Source organism: Cryptomeria japonica, chromosome 10, assembly GCF_030272615.1.
Source record: "Cryptomeria japonica chromosome 10, Sugi_1.0, whole genome shotgun sequence".
NCBI classification, from domain to species: Eukaryota; Viridiplantae; Streptophyta; class Pinopsida; order Cupressales; family Cupressaceae; genus Cryptomeria; species Cryptomeria japonica.
Genome location: NC_081414.1, coordinates 877,192,033 through 877,214,487, shown reverse-complemented (window position 1 = coordinate 877,214,487; position 22,455 = coordinate 877,192,033). Strand labels below are relative to the sequence as shown.

The window sequence follows — 22,455 nt, the reverse complement described above, 5'->3', positions numbered from 1 at the left end:
CTTTTTTCCACTCCTAGGAGATGAAATAAGTAAAAAATGCACAAAATCCCAATGGACCCCTATTTTCCCCCACTCAAATCTAGGTAAAATGTTGAAAGTCTCGATGGAAATAGAATTTTCACTAAGTGAAATGATAAAATTTGATAAGTTTGGGACTTTGCAATGTGAAAATCATCATAGTCTCGATGAAAGGCATTTTTTCACCATAAAATTAAGGCATAAAAGTCAATTGCCCCAATGGGAGGTGTTTTTCCACTTAAGTTTTAAAGTTGAAAATGGACTTTGTCCCGATGGAGCATGATTTTCCACTAAGTTTTGAGAACAAGGAAGTGATTTTTATGATGAAAATGATCTATGTCCCGATGAGGTGCGTTTCTCCCTCATGGACTTTTTTTTTTTTTTTTTTCAGAAAATCCCATTGCATCTAGATTATCCACTAAGGTTGTCCCGATGGAGGCTGTTTCTCCACCAGGCTGGTATTTTATAATATTTATCCCACTTTCATTCGGCAGTGAAACAAAATGAGGTAAGAATGAATAAACACGCAAGGACTTGAACAAGTTTATGTGTCCCGATGGAGGTCGATTCTCCAATAGGGATAAAATGATGGAAAATGACAAGATTTTCATGTCCAAATGGAGTTCAATTTTCCCCTAGAGGATATTTCGATGGAATTTGACAAGTTTTAATGGGATTTTGAGTCCCGATGAAAGGTGAATTTCCACCAAGGGGTATCCAAATGGCCATCGATTTTCCTGTGGAGTGAATTTGGGGATGCAAATGAATTAAGTGATGGAATTAATTTATCCACATGAGGGTCGATTTTCCCCTCAAGGTTATAATGTGCAAATTGGGTGAATTTAAAGGAAAATTATTTGTCCCAATGAGGTTCGAATTTCCCCAAGTGACTAAAGATTCAATTGAAGTGATATTTTTAAACTATATGTGTCCCAATGAAGATCAATTCTCCCTACCACATATATTTAATGATCAAGCAAACGAAAATGTGCCAAGTGTTGAATCTCAATGCATATCGATTTTCCCTTGTGACTGGTAAACGGAAAATTTTGATCCCACATTGGTTGCGTGGAGACTTTTCAAGGTGAAACATGAATAGAAACAAAGCCCAGCCCCTTATATTTTATTATAAAGTGACTGAAGGAGCTGATTTGAAGTTTGCAATTACTGGAGTAAGGGGTGATTTTATCTAAGGCATCATTTACCTCATGGTTCAAGGTTGCTGAGCTGAAAGGAGAGGCACCATGGCTGATTGAAGACTGAAACAACATTTCCAGCCATCATTTATTTGCAAACTTGGTTACCATCTCTCATTCTTGTGCCAAGACGTGGTCATTTCCAGCCATCCAATACCAAAGTCGCAACAAAACACCAAGAGTGCCATCATTGGAAGAGATTGTGAGCATTATAGGGCAGTGACATTGCTGGTTCAGGTCTGAAACATCATCTCCAGCTATCATTCTCAGAGCAAAGACATTGTGCCCAGCCATTATCTAAGCCAACACGTGTTCATTCTCAGTCAATTGAGCACGAATTGTAGTGCATGTTGGTGTGGCACCATGATTGACATTGATCCAAGCATTGAAGTTAAGTTGCAAGGGTATCTTCAGACTTCCATCAGATCTATAACATCATTAAGACACTGAAATTATTTATTTGCAGACCTTAGAGGGCATATTTAGACTTGGTACTCAGAAAAGCAAATCAGAGACAACTTACCAGCACCTAAATCAACCATTTTCAGGGACGTCCTCAGACTTTATACTCAGAAATCAGACCTGAGATGGCACCAAACACACCATTTTCTGAGTTTGCAGGGGTGTCTTCAGACTTATTTATTGCAATCAGACTTATCCTAAGTCTGAAAATCAGGTTTTCTGAGGACAAATTTTCCGGAATTTGATGAAATCCTTTGTATTTTCCAGAATTATGTTACATAGTTCCAATTATCTGATTGAAATCAGAACCAAAGTTAATTCTAGAAAATTAACAATCAACTACGTCATCAGGTATGAGGACACAGTAAGGAACATTGAAGTGTCCTGATGAAGTTAGAATTTCCACTCCATCAAATGGTATTCAAATCGACACAAAAATTTTAAGGACACTGAGTCCCGATGAGGGTCAGATTTCCACTTGAGAGCAGAATTACAAAGGAAGGGACAAATCAATTCATGTGAAGATCAATAACAAAGTACTCCCTATTGGCATCAAATTTCCACTAAGTGAAGGAATGGGCAAAGATAATGCAAATGTTTTAGGAACTGACCCGTCCCTACAATGATCGATTTCCCACCAAGGTTCAAACAATGCTATGAGGAGGAATCAAGGTGCAAATCCAAAGAACTCTGCAGGCACATTGCAACGACAACATCACAAGTACGGATGTGAATTAAATCTAGCATAAAGAAAACTCACCATAATGGTGACCAAATGAGGAAAAGACAAATCCAAGACATGAGCACAAGGGATTCCACAATATGAAATCAAGAACTACATTAAGGGATCTCAAAGTCAAAGAATGTTAAGGAGGAAATAGTTCAAGGAATTCCCTAACATAAGGATGAAATGCAAAGTATAACAAGGAATTCCAAGTATCATGAAGAATGTACAAGGTAAATTGATTAAGTCTACAAGGCAAGCTGAGGTGGCATCCTGTTGTGACGTATTCACACATCACCCCATTGCAATTGGGGACCCCCACTTTTGCTTTCTAGGGTTAGTTTTCTTAGCTTAGTCTTTTGGGTTTGTGCTATTAATCTTTGCATTGCGGAGTTGCCAGAGAGCTCATTGGGATTGAATGGTCTCCTTGAGTTGAGATGAATCAGTAGGTGGTCTCGATCAGGGTCTCTTTGAAAGCCTTCTCTAGGTTAGGCCTTGCTCTAGTTTTGGGGTTATGCCTTGATTGAGTTTGGGAGAGTCTTTGCATTATGTCTAGAACCTGAATGTAAATCTTAGCATGGTCCTGGAAGTTTGAGTTAGAGTCAGTCAAGGATATGAATGAAGATGAAAGTTGTTGTCAAGAGCCCCCTTTTGGGTCTAAGTTGGTCATGATGATTAAAGTAAAGTGAGGATCAAGTGCAACTACGAGGGATGGAGGCAAATGAAGCAAATCCTCTAGAGCCCTATCCATTATCTTCAAATTAGGCCTAAATTATTGCTTCAAACCCCCGACCCAAGCGAAATTGACCTAAGCATGCTTTTGAAATATGTTTGAATGATTGTCAATGAGGAACTTAGAGGTTAAGATCCAAGTTCGCTCTGGTGCCTTCCAAAGGTACGGGAGCGAATTTCTTGGTAGAGAATTTTTGCCCTCATTTGGATAGGAGACTTCATCCTAGAGCCTTGTTTGATACCAATTCCACTTATTTACCCTTCGAGGAGCAAAGAACATGAAGCTTGAGTGTGAAAACTTGGAGGAAAGTGGAAAATTTGAGCTAGGTTGTGAATTTCGCTCCTGACCCTCTCTAAGGTACAGGAGCGAAATCTTCCTAAGCTCCTTTTGCTCTCCTAATTTGGATGAAATCTCACTTTCAAGGTTTGAATTGGAAGGAGATCAACCTAAGTGCACCTTTGAGTACGAATTTGAGCCACCCTAGACTTGAGAGTTTGAGAGGAAATTGGAGAATTTAAACACAAGCATGAATTTCGCTCCTGACCCTTCCAAGGGTACAGGAGCGAACTCTCCTAAAACCTCCCTTCTTCCCTCTAATTTGGATCAATTTGGTGTTTTTAAGCTTTGAGTGAAGAGAGGATGATTTGTTCATGCCTTTGAAGTGCATTTAAACCAAGTTAAAGGATGATCCATGGAGGATTTGAGCTTTCATGCAAAATTCGCTCCTGACCCTTCGAAGGGTACAGGAGCGAATTCCTTAGAATCACCTATTTGCTCCTAGCTTGGATTGAGATCTTGGTTCCTATGGCATGATTGGAAGAGAAGTTGATTTGTACGTGCCTTGCAAGTAAATTACAGCATGATAGAATGAGAAAAATGAGAGGAATTTGAGCCCTAAAGCCAAATTCGCTCCTGACCCTTCCAAGGGTATAGAAGTGAATTCATTAAAATCCTCTTTTATGCCTAAGTTTAGACAACAAACCTTGTTCCCATGGCATGAGTGAGAGAGGAAAGGAATGCTTATGCCTTAAAGTGAATTGAGACCTAGCTGAATGCCCTTGGACCTTGAAAGAGTTAGGAATTTGACCAAGATTGCCAAATTCGCTCCTGGCCCTTCCAAACGGACAGGAGCGAATTTCCTTAGACCTCCTCTCTTGGACCTAACTTAGATAAAAAACCTTGGTCCTACGCCTTGATTGAATGAAGATTGATCTATCCATGCCTTTGGGGTAAGTTGCAATAAGATTGGATGAGGAATTTGAGCCAAGAAGCAAAATTCGCTCTTGACCCTTCCAAAGGTACAGGAGCGAACTTTCTACGTACCCTGACCCTCTCTAAGGTACATGAGCGAAATTGTCAAGACTTGTCTTTAATCCATCTTTTGAGCAAGGGAACCCCTAAAGGTGACTTCTTAGCATGATCTTAGGCCAAGGCAACTTAGAAAAGGATGAAGATTGAGTACTTGAGTGAGGTCCAAGCTATATCCCTCAAATTCGCTCCTGACCCTTCCTAAGGTACAGGAGTGAAATCCCCAAAAGGCCTTAATTGCTCACTCAAACAATTAAATGGATCCTATCATGAGCTAGGTTGAGGGCAAATGGACTTGATAGAGGTGGAAAAAGGACCCAAAAGCTAAGTTTAAGAGCAAAGTTGAAGGAATATGAAGTGTTTGAATCAAAAAGAAGAATTTCGCCCCTAACCCTTCCAAAGGTACAAGAGCGAAATCCTTGAAGGGACCCCTTATTTCGCCAAGGTACTAAAAAGGATCTAGTTTTGAGCAAGGTTAAAGTACAAATCGACTTGAGTGCAATGAGGAGTGAAGTGAAAAATCAAGTCTAAGGCAAAGTTAAGTGAAATAAAGTATGAATTGAGCCTAGAGGATGAAATTCGCTCCTGACCCTCTCTAAGGTACATGAGCGAAATTCCTAGGAAGGTCTTGAATCTTGCCTTAGCTAGTGACCGAACCCATTCCTAAGCAATTTTGGAGGCAAATGACTTGTTTATGCATTAAAGAAGATCAATTATGAAGTCTAAAGCCTTGGAGAATGAATGATGATAAGGGAATTAAGTGAAATTGCCTAGTTCGCTCCTGACCCTTCCAAAGGTACAAGAGCGACTTTGTGCTAAAGCTATGTACCTTCCAAGGGTACACAAGCGATTTTGATGTTAAAGGCATGTACCTCTCGAAGGTACAAGGGCGAAAGTGTATTGCATTGTGGTAAAAAACGAATGGAGAGGAGGCTATATGCAAGTCGGCCTAGACAAAAACAAGGCGGTTTAATGCATTAATAAACCAATCTCACCTTTGGCACCAAGAGCAAATTTGAATTTCCAATGAAGAAGTCAGCCAACTTGGGGAAGATACAATTAATTTTATTTATTCAAAGAAAGTCGTCTTTTCAAGAGAGAGGTCAAGGCGCCTATATAAGAAAGAACACATCTTAGTCATTTATTAATCAAACACATTCTTCTCTAGAGCGAATTTAAGAAGCAGACTTACGAGGCAAATTTCATCAGCAGATTTCATGAAGTATTAAAGAAGCCAACTTCAGATCTTCGGAAGGAAGGTTAATAATCTTCATGAGCCGAATTCTACAAAGAACAAACTGGAAAGAGCAAACTGCAGCAGCTGATTTGAAGGCGAATTTCAAAACTTAATAAGGCAGGTCAAAAAAAATTCCACAATCTTCAAGCCTAGACCTAATTCTCCAAAGTGCAAATTTAAGGAGCAATGAATATAATTGATGATTGAGGAGGCGAAATTTGGATTTAAAATGCAAGCTTGCAGAACAGCGATCCTCCAAAGGTGAATTTAGTATACTTAATGTGCGGACCTGAATCTTAGGGGAGTGAACTCCTTAGAACATCATTTAGGAAGGAAATAAGTAGATTGAACAAGGGCAATAAGCATGCTCTTTCCTTCCAATTTCAAGCTAAGATTGATTTAAGTATTTTCTTATTGATGGTTTGAAGTGAGAAATATCATGTATACTTAATCATCTTTTGCAGATCAACGAGACCAAGTTGGAGGAAGATCATGCGAGGACAAGGACTTCTTCAAGCTTCATCCACATTAAGGACACCTTAGATACATGAGAAGGTACCCAAGGTGTTGCTAAAATCAAAGGACTTCAAGTGTTAGAGCTATCCTCAAGGAGATCACAAGATATCAGAAGAAGGATCTTACAAACACTTCAAAGAGAGATATGCTACCAGAGAAGGAGGAGTGACTTGACTATGACCTCCTATCGTCACTATGCAAAATCAAGAAGAAGTCTCATCAAACACAAGGGGTCAAGGAGAGGTACACTATTCATCAAATACATCAGGGACAAAGGAGGATCAACCAAGGTCTTTGTAAGGGTACGTTGAAATGATCAAAGAAGCAGAAAGTTTCAAAAGAGTTAATAAAAGTTAGCTTCTCATCATCACCATATTGAATATCAAGAGATACAACATTCCTTGACCAAGCACAAGTACAAGACAAGGTGGCATTCCAGTCATTGTTCCTCCAGTCAGAAAGGTCCACATAAGCATGTCCAGATTCAATGAACCATGCTTATATATCAAGGCACAAACTCCAATGTACCTACCCCTGTTTCCTATTGGTTCTCATGCATTGAATGTAATTTTCTCATTGGCTAAGAGAGTTTGTTGTAACAAACCCTAATAAGGGTTTCCATCTTGTAATCCTAGCCATTGATTGTAAATCAATCTGAGCCATTGAATTGTAATGGGCTCTCTATAGAAAGCTCTGGCTCTTCATTTGTAAAGGTTAATAGTCAGCAAATAGCTAATAGTCAAGATTTAGTAGTTATAGAATAGTCAATGTTGATAGGCGATGAATAGCCAGTAGAAAAGAAATAGTGAATAGAATAGCAATTAGAGTAGAGTTGGAGGAGAAGGCAAGAGATTGTTGCCCAAAATTGTAAATAAACCTCACTTTTCATTGAAGTTATGGTGAAATGTGTTGTTTCTTGCAATATGCATGGTTTCTTGTTGGATCTTCATATTAGATGGTAGATAATTCGATTGAATGGAGAAAATTGTTGAATGCACTCATGTGGAATCTGCCTAGTCCATACCACTAGCCTCTTACTGATTGTAAGTGTGCCCTGTGTGGTCAATTGGCATTGAATGACCTCAACTTCAAATTGTTATGCGTCCATTGTTTATGCATTAACTTGAATGGTGATCAATGTTTCATGGTGATGATTTGAACATCTTTAAAACATCCTTAGAAGGTTGCACTAAGCTGGTGTCGAATTGTTCAGTTTGATGGTAATACCTAGCCCAGTAGGGTTCCATATAGTCATTCATCTATATTCTTACATTCTAGGTCCTAGAATAGATTCTGTAAACCCTATGCTTTTGATAATTCTTTATCTCCCAGTGAGTAGTTAGGACTTAAGTTCCAGCTAATTAAGCATTCAGACATTCGAATGTAAGTCCCCTTGTGATTCCAGCATAATCACATCAAACCAATGAGCTTATCCACATGTAGAGACCCTACATACCAAAACCTTGGAGTTATTTCGATTGATCCTTAGGCAAATCTTCAACATTCGAATAACTTTGTTCAAGAGAGGATAGGATACTTAAGGTATTTTATTCTGTGTTCGCATGCGCATAAAAAACACATCAACACATTCCAATCACCATTCATTCAAGGAGGGAATAGGTGACACATGGCACTACATTAAATATTATTTATCTTACCTACCCTCATCTCGCATTGGCCAATGTAATGGTAGTTGACCATTGATCTTGAATCGATCTAAGTCATTCATTGCAATGAGACCAAGGCTCAGTGCTCTCATTTGAGAAGGTTAATAGTTAGCAATAGAAGAGTAGAAGACAGCTAGCAATTAGATCATTAGAAGTTAAGAGCATAGTAGAAGAAAAAGAAAATGTTGCTAAGACTTGTAAATGAATATACTCTTTTCATTGAAGATATGGGGAAATGTGTTGTTCAACAAGCTACATGGTTCCCAATTCTCATTTGCTTTCATGTTGATTAGATGAATGAAAGGAATTGTGAATGATTAATGGTAAAATTCGTTTATCGGTACCACTAGCTTCTTGCTGATTCTAAGTTTGCCTTGTGTGGTAAACTAGAATTACAAAGATAATACATATGTTTCAAGGACTGAATTAGTCCCTTCACGGATCGATTTCCCACCTAGGTTATAGGTGTTTGATTCAATGTTTGTTTGTTTTGCAGGTCTGCTACTAGGAAGGAAAGCATGATGATCAAGGCTTGAAGAGGATACAGCTTGCAAGGATACCAAAGGCTCAACACTTCAAGGCAATAGATGATGAAGGATCAGCACCAAGATGACAAACAAGTGAAATGCAAGAATGAAGAAACTCAAACAATGCGAATAAGGAAAATCAGCATTTCAAAGATTGGAGGAAGATTTTAGGAAAAGGATTTCCAAAGGCAGGGATGTGGACAATATCAAACATGAAGAAGACTTCACCTTGATGGCGAAAAAATGAAGGAAAGCAAGTTCAAGACATGAGCACAAAGGATTTCACATCAAGAAATCAGCAGCTACATCAAGAGATCTCAAAGTCAGAGAACGTTACGGAGGAAATAGTTCAAGCAATTTCCTAACATAAGGATGAAATGCAAGGTATCATAAGGAATTCCAAGCATCATGAAGAATGTTCAAGGCAAATTGATCAAGTCTACAATACAAGATGAGGTGGCATCCCAATCACCATTTGTTCAATCAAAGGGTACCAAGTCAGTATTCATTCGAGGGAATAGGTGACATGTGGCACTACATCAAATATTATATAGCTTATCTACCCTCATCTCTCATTGGTCAATGTAATGATGGTTGTAACAAACCCTAATTAGGGTTTATACCTTTCGATCTTGGCCATTGATCTTGAATCAATCTGGGCCATCGAATTGTAATGAGAGGTCTATATAAGGCTCAGCTCTCTCATTTGTAAAGGTTAATAGTTAGCAGTAGAAGAGTAGAAGATAGTTAGCAATTAGATCATTAAAAGTTAGGAATAGAATAGATTAGGAGAAGTAGAAATTGTTGCTAAAACTTGTAAAAGAATATACCCTTTTCATTGAAGATATGGTGAAATGTGTTGTTTCAACAAGTTGCATGGTTTCTACTTCTCAATTGCTTTTATCTTGATTAGATGAATGGAAGATTTTGTGGATGATTAGTGGTGAAATTTGTTTAATCCATACCACTGGCTTCTTGTTGATTCTAAGTTTGCCTCGTGTGGTCAATTGGAATATGAATCAAACTTAACTTCAATTATTGCTCGTCCATTGGTATGCATTGCCTTGATGGTATTGATGTTGATGATAGTAATTTGAACATCTATAATTTTACCTCAGAAAATTGTGCTAGCTTTGTAGAGTTGTTCGTTGATGACGAAGTAGAGCATAGTTGAGTTTTACCCAATCATTCATTGTCCCTTACATTCCTAGGAGTAGATTAGTCTTCCTAAATTCTTCTCCTTTTGTCCTTTTTTCCAATTCAAGTTAGTTTAGGAGAGAAAGCATCACAATATTGCAATATCAGATGATCAAGTTCCAGCAGCATTCATGTACAACATAAGTCCCCTTGTGATTCTAGCATTATCACATCAACCATTGATTTTATCCACGAGTCAAGACCTGACAGTAGAAACCTTGGAGTTGTCTCATTTGATCGTGAAGCATAGCATTTGAGAGACTTTGTTCGAGAGAGTATAAGATACCTTGGTATTTTATTCTGTGTTCGACTATCCATAAAAGACACATCAACAGGACAGCGGGGGGGCAACGACAGGGGGGGTGGCGGGGGGCGGTGCTGATATACATATAGTACTTGAAAAACTAGTTATGAAAATTTGTATAAGCATTATATTTCAAATGAAAATTTGGCAAATTAGTAATATAGCAAAATTGCAAATACTAAATAGTAAATACTAAGATTTCTCGAATATTAAATAAAATTTGACAAATGAAATTGCCAAATTGGAGATTTCTATTATATCGAAAAATATGATTTATGATTATGATTCATCATTGGCTTATTACTTGCTTAGAATTATAGTTAATGGGTGTTTGGGGGCAACACCAAAACGAGGTTGCGTGAAGCACCCCTAGCAGGGGTCTGGGTAAGAGAGAGAGAGATGTAGAGATAGGTCTAGATCTTAGGGGAAAGAGAAGAGAGTGAGATAGAGCGCAAGAATACTGGTAGGAGGGTGCTGATTACTGAAATTTGACAAAAGTCTGAAAAAATTTAAATCTTCTAAAACCTAGAATTTGCATATAACTCCTAGAGATCTGAAACCACTGTCAAACATCCTGCCAATATATACATGAAATATAACTTAAAGCTACGTTACCCCGAGTTTCCGGGACGACGGGATAGGGGGACGAGTTTCCGGGACGAATTTGGGGACAGGGGGGGGACGACAAAGGGGACGGCTATATAAAATATAGGGAAAATTTAAAATATATAGGAAAATTCTAAATGTTCATATGAAAACATGGATAAAGCATGCATCTATACATTATATTCATATGAAAACATGGATATAGCATGTGTATGATACTATGAAAACATTCTAGAATGCAAACATCAAACATACAACATTATCAATATGCATTTCATAATAGATTTTAAAGAAATAACATACAAAATGCCCAAAGGCTACACTGCTGCCATATTGTTTCATTGTCAGTTGCGATATGGAAATCAAAATAGTACTAAGTAAATACTAAAAAGCAAAGTATAATATTTATTATTTAATTTATTTTCTATTTATAAATTTTAAAATTTATAATATTAATTAATTTAAAATTATAAATATTTGATATGAATTAATAAATTTAATGTTGCATTTTAATTTTAATTTTAATGTTGGAAAAATTTAGAAAAATGAAAATGCGACTTTTTTTTATTTTTTTAATATTTTCCCTAGCCCTAGATGTGGGGGACGTCTAGCCGTCCTCGAGACGGCTGGGACGTCCCCAATCCGTCCCCAGCCGTCCCCGGGACGTACGGATGGCCCCCACAACTAGGGAAGCCGTCCCCCCATTTCGGGGACATCCCCTCAAAATTCTGAAAAATTTGGGGACGGGGGGGGGACGTCCCCTAGCCATCCCTAAGTCCCCGAAACGTCCCCGAGACTGGGATGGGGGTTTTCAAGTAGGGGACGCATCCCTGAGTTTCGTAGACTTAAAGTATAAGAAAGACATTTTACTTATACTTAAATGTTATATTTCATGTATATACCTGATGAAGAAAATAAGACTGGCTTGAAAACAAGGATGCCATTTTCACAATTTTTCCAACGTTTTTGCTTAGGGTTTGAATTTCTAAGTTGGGGCTATGCGAGACTTCTAGGCGTCCCCGAGAGTCTTCAGGGACGTGTAGACGTCTCCAAGGAGTTTTGGAGACTCCAAGACATCTACGGCGACGCACCGGCGGCAATGGGGAGACAACAAGGGACACCACTTCCCCATCCCTAAGTCTCAAAGATATTGGACTCAGGGGGGGACACGCGTCCCGATGGAACACAGCTGCAAAATCAAAATTTGGTCTAAATCTCGGTGTTAAGAAAGTTTTTAGGATTAGAAGCTTAATCCTAATTTTCTTGCAATCACCAAGTTTATGAAGAACTTGAGCAAAGTTGGGTGGTAGGAGACCTTTTAGTTTGAAAGCCTTTTGGGATTAAAGCTTAATCCCATTTTGAATGCAAAAGCCGAACTTGGGTTGGTGTGGTATGTTTAAGCCAGAATGTTTAATTTCATTGTCCATCTTTAGACCAAATTGGTGCTTAAATGCTCTTCCTCTTTGTTTGAAGCCTATGCCAATCTATATCCCTTCATACCCCCTTGTTCTTGAATACATCTAAGCTCTCAAACCCCTAGGTTGCAGTGCAAATTCAGGCCTATGGGCTTGGGTTCACCCTATTTTCCTCATGCTAGGATTTCACTCTGATTTTTTAAACACCTCTAAGCTTTCCCTCTCTCTCTCATGCTAGCAAGGTGGGAACAAAGAGAGGAGGTCCCTGTCGGAGACGAGGAGTGCATGCACAGCACAACATAAGTATTCTCCTTCTCAAAATATGTCTTCTTCAATGGATGACAAATCCTCTCACCCACAAATCTGATTGCAATCTCCTTCAAATTTGCATGTTATAACTCTGCTCGTATATATGATTTATTGTAATGGACACCCTAGAATGCCTAAAAACTAAACCAACTGTTGATAGGAATTAAGTCAAACAATTTGCATCCAACTCCTTATTTCTCTGTTTAATGTTTAAACCTCTTATGGCTTCGGAAATGAAATGTTTGTTTGTTTTTTAGTCTTTGCATAGATTTGAAATCATATAACATGAACTAGAAGGAAATTACAATAATGTGCAACATGAAGATTGAACTACTGCTGAAATGATATTATTTCTAGAATTATTAAAATCAAATACATAGCAGATTTTTTAACTCACTAAATACTCCAGCATTTTTGACATAATATTCCAGCAATGACTTCCCATCTTGCTGCTACAGTAACATGAATAGTGTCATGCTACAGTAATGTGAATAGTGCCGAACTACAGCAGTATGAATAGTGCAATGCTACAGTAATGTGAATAGTGCTGCGCTACAATGCTGCTACAGTATTAATTAGTCTTCAATCAGTCCAATATCATCATAAAATCACCCCTTCAAAATGGCATAAGCATTGGTCAAGAAGCGGAGAAGGTATGAGCAAAACACCAAATCTGCCTGTAGCTGGAGATGCACCCAATCTGCCTATTAATGAAGCTGATAGCAATGGATTCCAAAGGCCAAACCCCAAGGGAATGACGTCTAGAATGTCACAAGAGAGGATAGACGTCCTCTAATGCCAAGAACGGATTTGCAACTCACACATCAATTTCTTCTCATATTCAACATGCTGAATGAAGCCACAAAAGCTTCCTTTTATTCTTTCTCCAAGGGTCGACCCAACTCACTTGAGCAATGTGGGATAAAAGATGTGCAATATAAAAACATATTAAAATATTCACTTGTCTCCCTTGGGTGCCCCTTTGATTTGCACACATCCCCATAAAATAAAAATTAAAGTAACACTTTAATATTTTACAATTAAATTAAATGTTACTTTAATAAGACTTCAGGCATTAAAATATATTAGCAATCGGACTCCGAATAGCGCGAGTGATAGCTCGTCGGAAAGCTCTCGCCAAGGAGTATCGAATCCAATCACCAAAACTAGCCTCCATTGTGTCTTGCTAACTTACTAAAAATAGTAAGTATGCCTGAAACTAAGTAAATCAACTCCGTTTTGGCCCAAACTGGAAATGACTAGGCCAAGACACTCCAGGATCCCCTTAAAACATTCGTTAGCCCTCGGGACCATGTAGAGATAGGCTAACGCACATACACTTGGTCAACTGCTAAAGTGTGGACATTATATTTATCTTTATCACACAACACTCACTTGCATTCATAAATCTGCTTGCTAAACTTAGAAATCTGCTCTTTATTTCTTCTAAGTCTGCTCACAATTTCTTCACAAGTCTGCTCATAAATTCTTCATGACTCTGCTAAAAAATCTTCCATAAATCAGCTCATATAATCTTCCATAAATCTGTTTTGTCTATATATTGGCTTCTTTATGATATTCTCTTCTCCTCAAAATCTGATGGTGTATATATATGCTATCACACACAACTTCACGAAAATCTGCTTGTATGATATACATTTAAATGTTCATGTCCCTGTATTAACAAAGTTGATCGCTGCCTTTTGAGAATAAATAATCGCTGCCTTATTAGACTTATTAGTTACTGCAGTTTTAACACTTTAATCGCTCCCTTTTTTATCACTTTAATCATTTCCAAAAGACTTCCTCAAGGATAATAGCTGCCCCTCTTAATCACATTCTCTGCCTTAAAATGAATGTGCCTAAAAATAAGTGCTGCCTTTGTAGTATTTTAATTGCTGCTATTAATATATTCACTGCTTATTAATAATCTTTAAACATTTCCACATACTTTGTTCAACACTGCCATAAACATCTTCATCGCTCATACACTTCTTCATCACTGCCATAAACATCTTCATCGCTCATATACTTCTTCATCGCTGCCATATGCTTCTTATCATGGACAATTAATACAAGTTTATATTTGCCTTTTAGTTAGGTCGGCTAGCATGAAGGTTTGGATTGACCATCATAACAAACATAATGAAGTTGACCAGAAATTCACTTCATAAACTCAAACTTGTCTTATATATGCCAAAACAAAAAGGGTGGTCGGCTAGCATCCATAAACAATCACACACCGTTAACATGAATGACAATATTGGCCTACAAATTCTGTTTTCAATCTTTTGATATCATTCGTGGACTGTTGACATCAATGACAAATAATCCAACACTCCTATGAAGGCTTGGGGCCAAAGCTTTTCCTAAAATAGTTTTCCTAGGGCATATCAATGTTTCTGCTTGGTTTTGAGTTTTGTTTCCAGTAGCATTGGGAGATTTCCATTTAAATTACAAAAGTAGTTGATACTTGTCACCAATATCTCATGATGATCAGTAATCATTACACTATTCAACAACTGGATGAACAGAAATTGAGTGTACCCCTAGAAAGATTCATGAGATGGAGATATATAAAATGCATTCTTCATATCATTTATTTTCTTTTATCAATGTTAAGAATTGTCCGTTGCTTGTAAGGTAAAATAACTATTTTGTATAAAAATTAGAATAATGTTTCATGTTAGGGGGGTTATAAACTTACAGGGATAACAACACTCAAGATTATTAGTATTTCAAAATGATAGTTGCATTGAATTTTGAATATTAACTTTTTATGTTAGTAAAGCTACATGATATTTGTTGGGTAAAGCTACAGATGTAATATCCCATTTAAAATAATCAAAATTATGAATACAGCAATATTGTTTAAAGAATTAATAATCAGCCCTGCAGAAATGATCTCTACAATTGGTAGTTTTTAGGATTACCAACCAACTAATGAGCCAAATCCGCCTAATTAGGAAATCTATGATGGATGCATACAATGGAAAGATCCACCATAAATGGAAAGTAGCTGCATTTTATAATTAGTCAAAATTTACCACAAATTAGGAATCACTACCTCAGTTCTATCAAACCCTCAAATCTGACTTGCCACAAGGTGCAGCACTCAAAGAATATAAATCACCACTTTATGACTTGTAAATTTAGATTACACAACCTCCAACACAGATTGTTGATTGCTGGTTATCAGTAATGTCTATTGGTAATTCTGCCATGAATTGCTGATAATATATCCGCCTTAAGTTATTGATAAACTTTGCAATATATTTTACAAACCCTTGGCACCAATCATTCCTTAGACAATCATGGGGTTTGACAGCTGCAAATTATATATGATTCGGGTCTTGCATACCAGTCAGAAAGATTTCATCGTAATGTCACTTTAAACCGCCTATCACTTTAAAACTCATTAGCAATCCCTAGGTGAGAATGCCCAAGTCTGAATCAGGTATTTTCATCCACTAATCCAGTGATGAAAATCAAGCGGTCTTCATCATCAAGTTAAATAAACTAAAGTTTAAAGCTCCAACAAGGAGTAGAAATCAGAAAATAAAATGATTGATCAACGTGCCTCCTCCTTCCTTGGCCACTCTTTAATATAATTTCTCTCCAAAAGACAACTCTTAAAATTTCCTTCATGACCCTTGATGGATATTTGAAAGTAATCAGTTGAAATAAACAAAAATTATATAAGACCTTATTTTATATTTTCACTTTACCAAACGCCCTATTTATTATAACTTTAATTACTTTTTCTTAGTGCAAAATTCCCAAAACATATGGAAAATGAATGATGAACATTTAGATTTCAACTTGGCTTCATTTCAAAAAAGAAACATTACACAAGTGTTTGTCGGGCAACCAACTTAAAAATTACAAACATACAAAGGCAAACTTGTTTACTTATCTGACTGTACCATGGAAATAAGGAATGCATTATTTTTCTAGGTGATCAGCGATGCCAATTTGGGGACTCCACTAAAATATCTTACAAGGGTAAAGGGGGAGGTCTTCAAAATTTTCACTATGAATGTAGACAGGTGAAACCACTGAGCCTAATGAAAACTGATTCAGTGATCATCTCATAAATTGGAAAATATGTCATTATTGATTTGCCACAGCCCCATAAGATGAACAAGAATTAAAATTTATCTTCCATACCTATCCATAGGAAATAACTAAGAAACTCTAACAACTTCTTGCTCCATGTGTAGTAGTCAAAAGTGTTATGGGTCGTAATGAGTATTAACAACCCAATGTTAAAATTTAAAGGAATACATAAAACTAGTAAAGTTGACTTTTTAAAAGCATATAAAAGCAAAAATGTTTACATATTCAATGGCTCCATGGAGATAAGGAATGGATTACTTTTGTTGACCGGTGATGTAAATTTAGGGACTACAGTAAAATATCTTACAAGAGTAAAGGGGGAGGTCTTCAAAAAAATTTCACTATAAAAGTAGATTGGTCGAATCACTGAACCTAAGGAAAACCGGTTCAGTGATCATCCCAGAAATCAGAAAATTTGTCACCATTGATTTGCCATAGTCCCATAAGATAAATAAGAATTCAAATTTATCTTTGATATCAAGCCATAGGAAAATACTGAGATTTTTAACAAGTTCTTGCTGCACATGTTCGGTAAGGGACAGCATGACTATCAGCTACGTTGACATGATTGTCTAACAGCCAGAATGAATTAAATGAAACCCGCAAGGGTCAGTCATCATTTATATTAAAAATAATATCATACCTATTCTATAATGGTCATCTTAGTTTTCGACTTATCAAGCTTTTTAGTTCCTTTAGTCTTTTAAGTTCAACTATTGCTTCTTTCATTAGAATGCATAGTTAGCTTCTTAGTTTTTAGCTTTTTAGCTTTTTTAAGCATTTTAAGCTTTTTAGCTTCATGTCGAAGCTTTAGTTTAACGGTTCGTACTTTTTAGAACACCATCTTGTAATTCCTTTATATACGTTGTATATTCATGAATAAATTGTTCAATTATTTTTCAATTTAGTCCAATTATAGGCTTTCCTCGTTAAATAATAGGATGTTGAGAATATCTCAAGTCCTAGGAATTGGTATACTAAAGAAATATACATAGAAACTACCACTGATGACTACAATCAGTTTAGAAAGATGAGGATGTTTTGGAACACAAGAATCTTTTTGTATCAAAGATGACATCAATAGTGTCAAAAGCATACTGGAAGTTTGTGAAACTGCGACCCCCAACAAACCAGGTATTTTTTTCTTATTTCTTGCATTAATAAGCACGGTGTTAAGCCCTTCACATAGGATGATAAAAAAATATTGCAAGATAGGGTCCCCTTTCCTCAACCCACAGATGGTAGTAAAGAGAGATGAGTGGTCACTAAGTGCGACAAAGAAGACGTTCTAAGAAACACGGCTTACAATTTTGTTCAGATGGTTGTCACTGTCAAAGTAATGAGCCTTTGAAGTAGACCGAAGAGAAAACATATGCTGATGCCCCTGTACATTCACCTGTTGAAATATCTTTGCACTGATCTTGTCTAGGAGAATGGCTATTAAGATGTATCTCTTGCTTAGGATATTTTTCCATTGAGAGTATCCAATATCGAGAGCATGTATGTAATTAACCATACTTAGCAGACCCTTGGCAAGAAGAACTTTCGTATTTCTCCCCCCTATGAAGTGTAATTAGGGATGACCATTCTAGCCATTTTCTACTGATAACCTTCCTTGCATATTTTTAAAACCCTTCTTAAAATGCTTTGCTATAAAAGAAAGATCATCTGAAAAAGCATTTGTCGTATGTCATCAGAAAAAGCATTTGTAGTATCGCCTTAATGAAGTTTTTGTCCAACGGTCTGAAAAACCATTGTAGTAATTGTCCCTGTTAATTTGGGCCATGCGAAATTGGGGTTAGTATGTTGCCACTCAGCATGTTTCATTGGAGAAGATTCATAAGGTAGGCAAGGACGGCAGGGAGAATATCTCTGGCTAGTTCAGTTCTACCTGCATATGTCAAACATTTATTTGTCAATCTATTGAGTTTGCTTCCATTTGCCTCTTAAAATTTTCCCACATAGTTTCTCTATTTCTGTAATGTAATAGGAATCCCAGTTAGATAATCAGAGCCTGTCTTCCTTGAAATTTACAATAGTGATAGTCTTTCTGCCTCTACTTGCATTGAAATTGTTGAAGATGAGAATCAATTTGCACAAATTGACTTGTCCTTTCATAAAGCAACAAAAATCTGTTTGAGCCTCAACATACTAAATTTTATTGACCACTTGAGTTGAGTAGACAATTGTTTAACCTGCAAATTAATGTATCATAAGTATCTTGTGCCTCCTTCAATGCCCAGGAATTCAAAGAACTTTATTTTCTCTGCTCTTTAACAGGTTTTTTTCTCGAGATTCTAAAGAATTAGGGACTTAGGGTATCTCCTTTCCTTTATCCTCTAGATTATTTGAATCAAAGATCTTGATAGCCACGGATTGAAACTCTAAAGATAGCAGTTGAGACATAACTTGTTGTCCAATCAATTGCTTTTTCTATAGATCAATATGATTTTCATCATTTTAAAATTCAGACTCCAACTGCAACTGCCAAAAAGCCTTTGAAATATTCAGTTTTATGAATACTCCAGGCTTCTTTTAAACTTTGGCCGAATATATCAGCTCTGGATAGCAAAGGCACCATCTGTTATTTACATGTTTGGGACAAAAGTGGACTGGTTTACAGAAATCATTCGGGAAAGAACTTTTTGATTTACCAACAAAGAGTTCTAAAAATTTAAAGACCATGTTGTAGAAAGATACAAGGTGAAAATGATGAAGGGTGTTAGTTTTTGCTGTTTTTACTACTAAGAATAGCTTTGTAGCATTCAGTTGTGTGAACATTTTCTCACCTTTGTGAGATTCTTCTACAACATCTGCCATTAAGTACCCCTTTGGCATCATAAGAAGAGCTTAAGTATTTCCAATTTCTATGCACCAAAGTCCATGGACTTTTTGGCCAACGTTAGTCTCCCATTAGCCAATAGATGAATGCATATTCTTTCAAAAACATAGACATCCTTCCATTTCATTGGGAAAAACAAAACTTGGGAGGGCTATCAATCTGCATGTGACACTAGTTTCCTTTTGTGTCTAGGAAAGATACTCCCATTGTCTTTTAGGCACAATGCTACAGAAATCTGAAATGTCCATTGTTCATTAGCCATACCTTTAAGGTCAGTTTATTACAAGTGCAAAAGGCCACAACCCCTTGGCAGTAGGCCTAAAGAGTTCTTAAGTAGGATATCCTTATGCTTAGACAGCTTGAGTTTCAAGTATTCAGCCAAGATGATACATCCACCAGCAAGTGCAAGACAGACCATATGATGGAACCGGATGGAGTTATAAATTCGCAAGCCCAAAATCCAATATAACAATAAATATCAAATGGCGCGTACAATAAGATGTTCCACAATAATCATATTTACTATCATGACTTGGTATGGAAAAAGTGTGAATACATGCCGATCCTCTTTATTCAAAATGCCCTTTATGTGGTTCATTTTTTTGTATAAACAAAGGTAGAAAATGATTAGTGCCAATTAGTATACTTTCAGTTTAACATTTCACCAAGAAGAAATATTAACTTTACCTATAGTAACGACGTGCCTGGTCAAATTGTCGTATACAGTAGTAGTAGCAACCAACCGCAAACCATGATATAGCTCTGGAAAACAGGAAAAAAAGTATTAATATTACGTAAGTAATTTTTTTCACAATAAAGGTACTAAAAAATTAAGAATATGCATTCAAATGTTTTCACCAAAAAATAGCATATGTAAAATGTTACCTGACAGACATTGGTGGAACATTATTTTGTTTGCATATAGTTTATTACAATATTGCTTTATATGCACGTAGTTAAGATAAGCTCACTTAGTTGTGTCAATCAGTTATGTGCTTATGTCTTATGCACCTGATTGCCACTTATCTAGTAAAGCAGTCAATCAGTTACATGCCCACGTCTTGTGCACCTGATTGCCACTTACCAAGTCCCAGTTGAGTTACATTTCTACTATTGCTAATTAGCTCCAACTATTAGGCAGGACTAGCTTTAATCAGCTACATCTATTATGGGTGTTGAGCCTTACTTAGATACCACCTTTTCTGCATTATCTTTCTCTATATAAGACCTGTTTGTATTATGCTATTTCCTTCCTTCCTTGATTAGAATATAGTTGATTTTATGATATTGAGTCTCTATGTTATATCCTTTCTTTTAGCATTATTATTCTTATGTTAATATTCATACATGGTATTAGAGCAAGATAGTGTCTAAGGATATACTTTAAAAAAATCTAGTAAACGAAATCTCATATTTAATAAATAAATGAGTATGCTCTTCTCTCACATCCTTGGTTGATCAAGAGAAACAAAAAATATGAAAGAAAATTTCTGAAGGGTTCTTGTTGTAACTTTGCTTGCACATACATTTTGGGCTTCCTAGACCAAATATGATCTCGCCATTTTGTTTAGAGTGTCAAAAAAGATGACCTAGCTTATCATTTCATCCCACCTGGACACCTAAGCCAAATCCATAGAGATTTTAACTTGGGAGGTACTTGCAAATTCCAACAAATATCTAAACTTTCTAAGAACATTGGGGAAAAAGCAACCCCACCATCACATCTGAAAGTCCCAAAACCCATAGATCCATATAAGTCTTGTCAACTTTGGAGAAAGAAGCCTTCTAGACAATATGTTTTGCAAGCCATATAATTGTATAAGCATGAACCCAAGAAAAAAAACTGCTCTTACCTAAACTACCAATGGGCAAGGTTACCTATAACAATTAATGGATTACCTAAACTACCAATTAAAGGATTTCAATTAAGGTTACCTAAACTAACAATTAATGGTGATAGCTAGAGGTCATGGTAGTTGCCAAAACTAGTGTCACTGACATCAACCAACAAACCACAGAGGTTAGGTCTAGTAGTTACAATAACCTCTAGCAGTTCAATTACTACAAGCAGTCACCACAAAAAGTCCAAACCGCCATTGTTACCTACCCGAACAGCCAAAACACCACTCCACCGAACAAAACCCCTTGAGTGCCACCCACTAGCCACCATGGTCTATATCTGACCCCTCTAAAAGCCTTAAACTTCTATAGGCCATTACTTTCACATTATAAGTCAAAATTCAACACGCTTTTTTTCAAATTGCTAGAACTTTCACAAGAAACTTTTACTAGTTTAATGTAAATGGATTTATTGGACCAGATTTGCAACAAATGGTACTATAGATAAGTACAAGACACAACTAGTGGATAAAGGCTTCACACTAGTTCCTCATATTGATTAAAAAAAACCGTTGCCCCCATTGCTAAAATGAACTCCATTTACTTATTTCTTGCCATTATTGCAACTCATCAATGGGTTGTACATCTAATGGGTCTGAAGAGTGCACTTCTTCACAGGGATCTTCCTAAGGAGATTGACATGGAGTAACCATAACAATTCCTTAAGGATTTTATTGGTTTATAGGTCGAGGAAGTCTCTCTATGGCCTAAAGCAAGGCCTAGGGTTTGGTATGCCAAGATGGACTCCTTTCATCTCCCAATCATTATTCTCCCAATGCCACTGAAATTTCAATGTATACACTTTACAATAGGACTCTCTTCTATTTTTTATCTCTACGTTGATGATTTGATTGTCGTAATGAGCACCTCATCCATCACTACTAGAGTTCAGGTTTCTTTGCACGACAAGTTTTCCATCACTAACATGGGCTTATTACACTATTTATTACAACTGAGATAACACATTATGTTCCAAACATCAAACTTGCTCAACCCAAGTATGCTCTTGATCTTAGAGCTTGATTTCATATGGTTACTTGTAAGCCTACTCCAACTTCCTTGCTATCTCGAGTTCTTGAGGTTGTGTTCCACTCCATTGGTTGATGTGACCTTGCATCTTCTATCTAACTCACACTCACCCCAACATTTCCTATGTAGTAGAGATGGTTTTGCTCTTTCTGTAGGAGCCCCATAAGCTTCATTGGAAACTTTTCAAATGCATATTCTACTACATTTAGGGAACTCACTATACAAAAGTAAAGGTTTAGACTTGACTGGGTGCATGAATCTAGATTGGGCTAGAGATATTGATCATCATATGTTTTCATCACGCTACAACTTTCATTTTAATTTCGATATTTGTTGGCAAAGAAAGA

The 22,455-nt window shown here is 36.8% G+C and overlaps 1 protein-coding gene across 1 annotated transcript in view; it reads right to left on the bottom strand.

Annotated features, from left to right (window-relative positions):
• The window catches only part of LOC131052022 (anaphase-promoting complex subunit 6), a 257,194-nt gene that overhangs the window by 123,810 nt on the left and 110,929 nt on the right, over window positions 1–22,455 (bottom strand). The window contains exon 9 of the mRNA XM_057986630.2: window positions 19,868–19,942. Within this exon, the coding sequence (XP_057842613.1) occupies window positions 19,868–19,942 (75 nt within the window). The remainder of the gene's footprint in view (window positions 1–19,867; window positions 19,943–22,455) is intronic.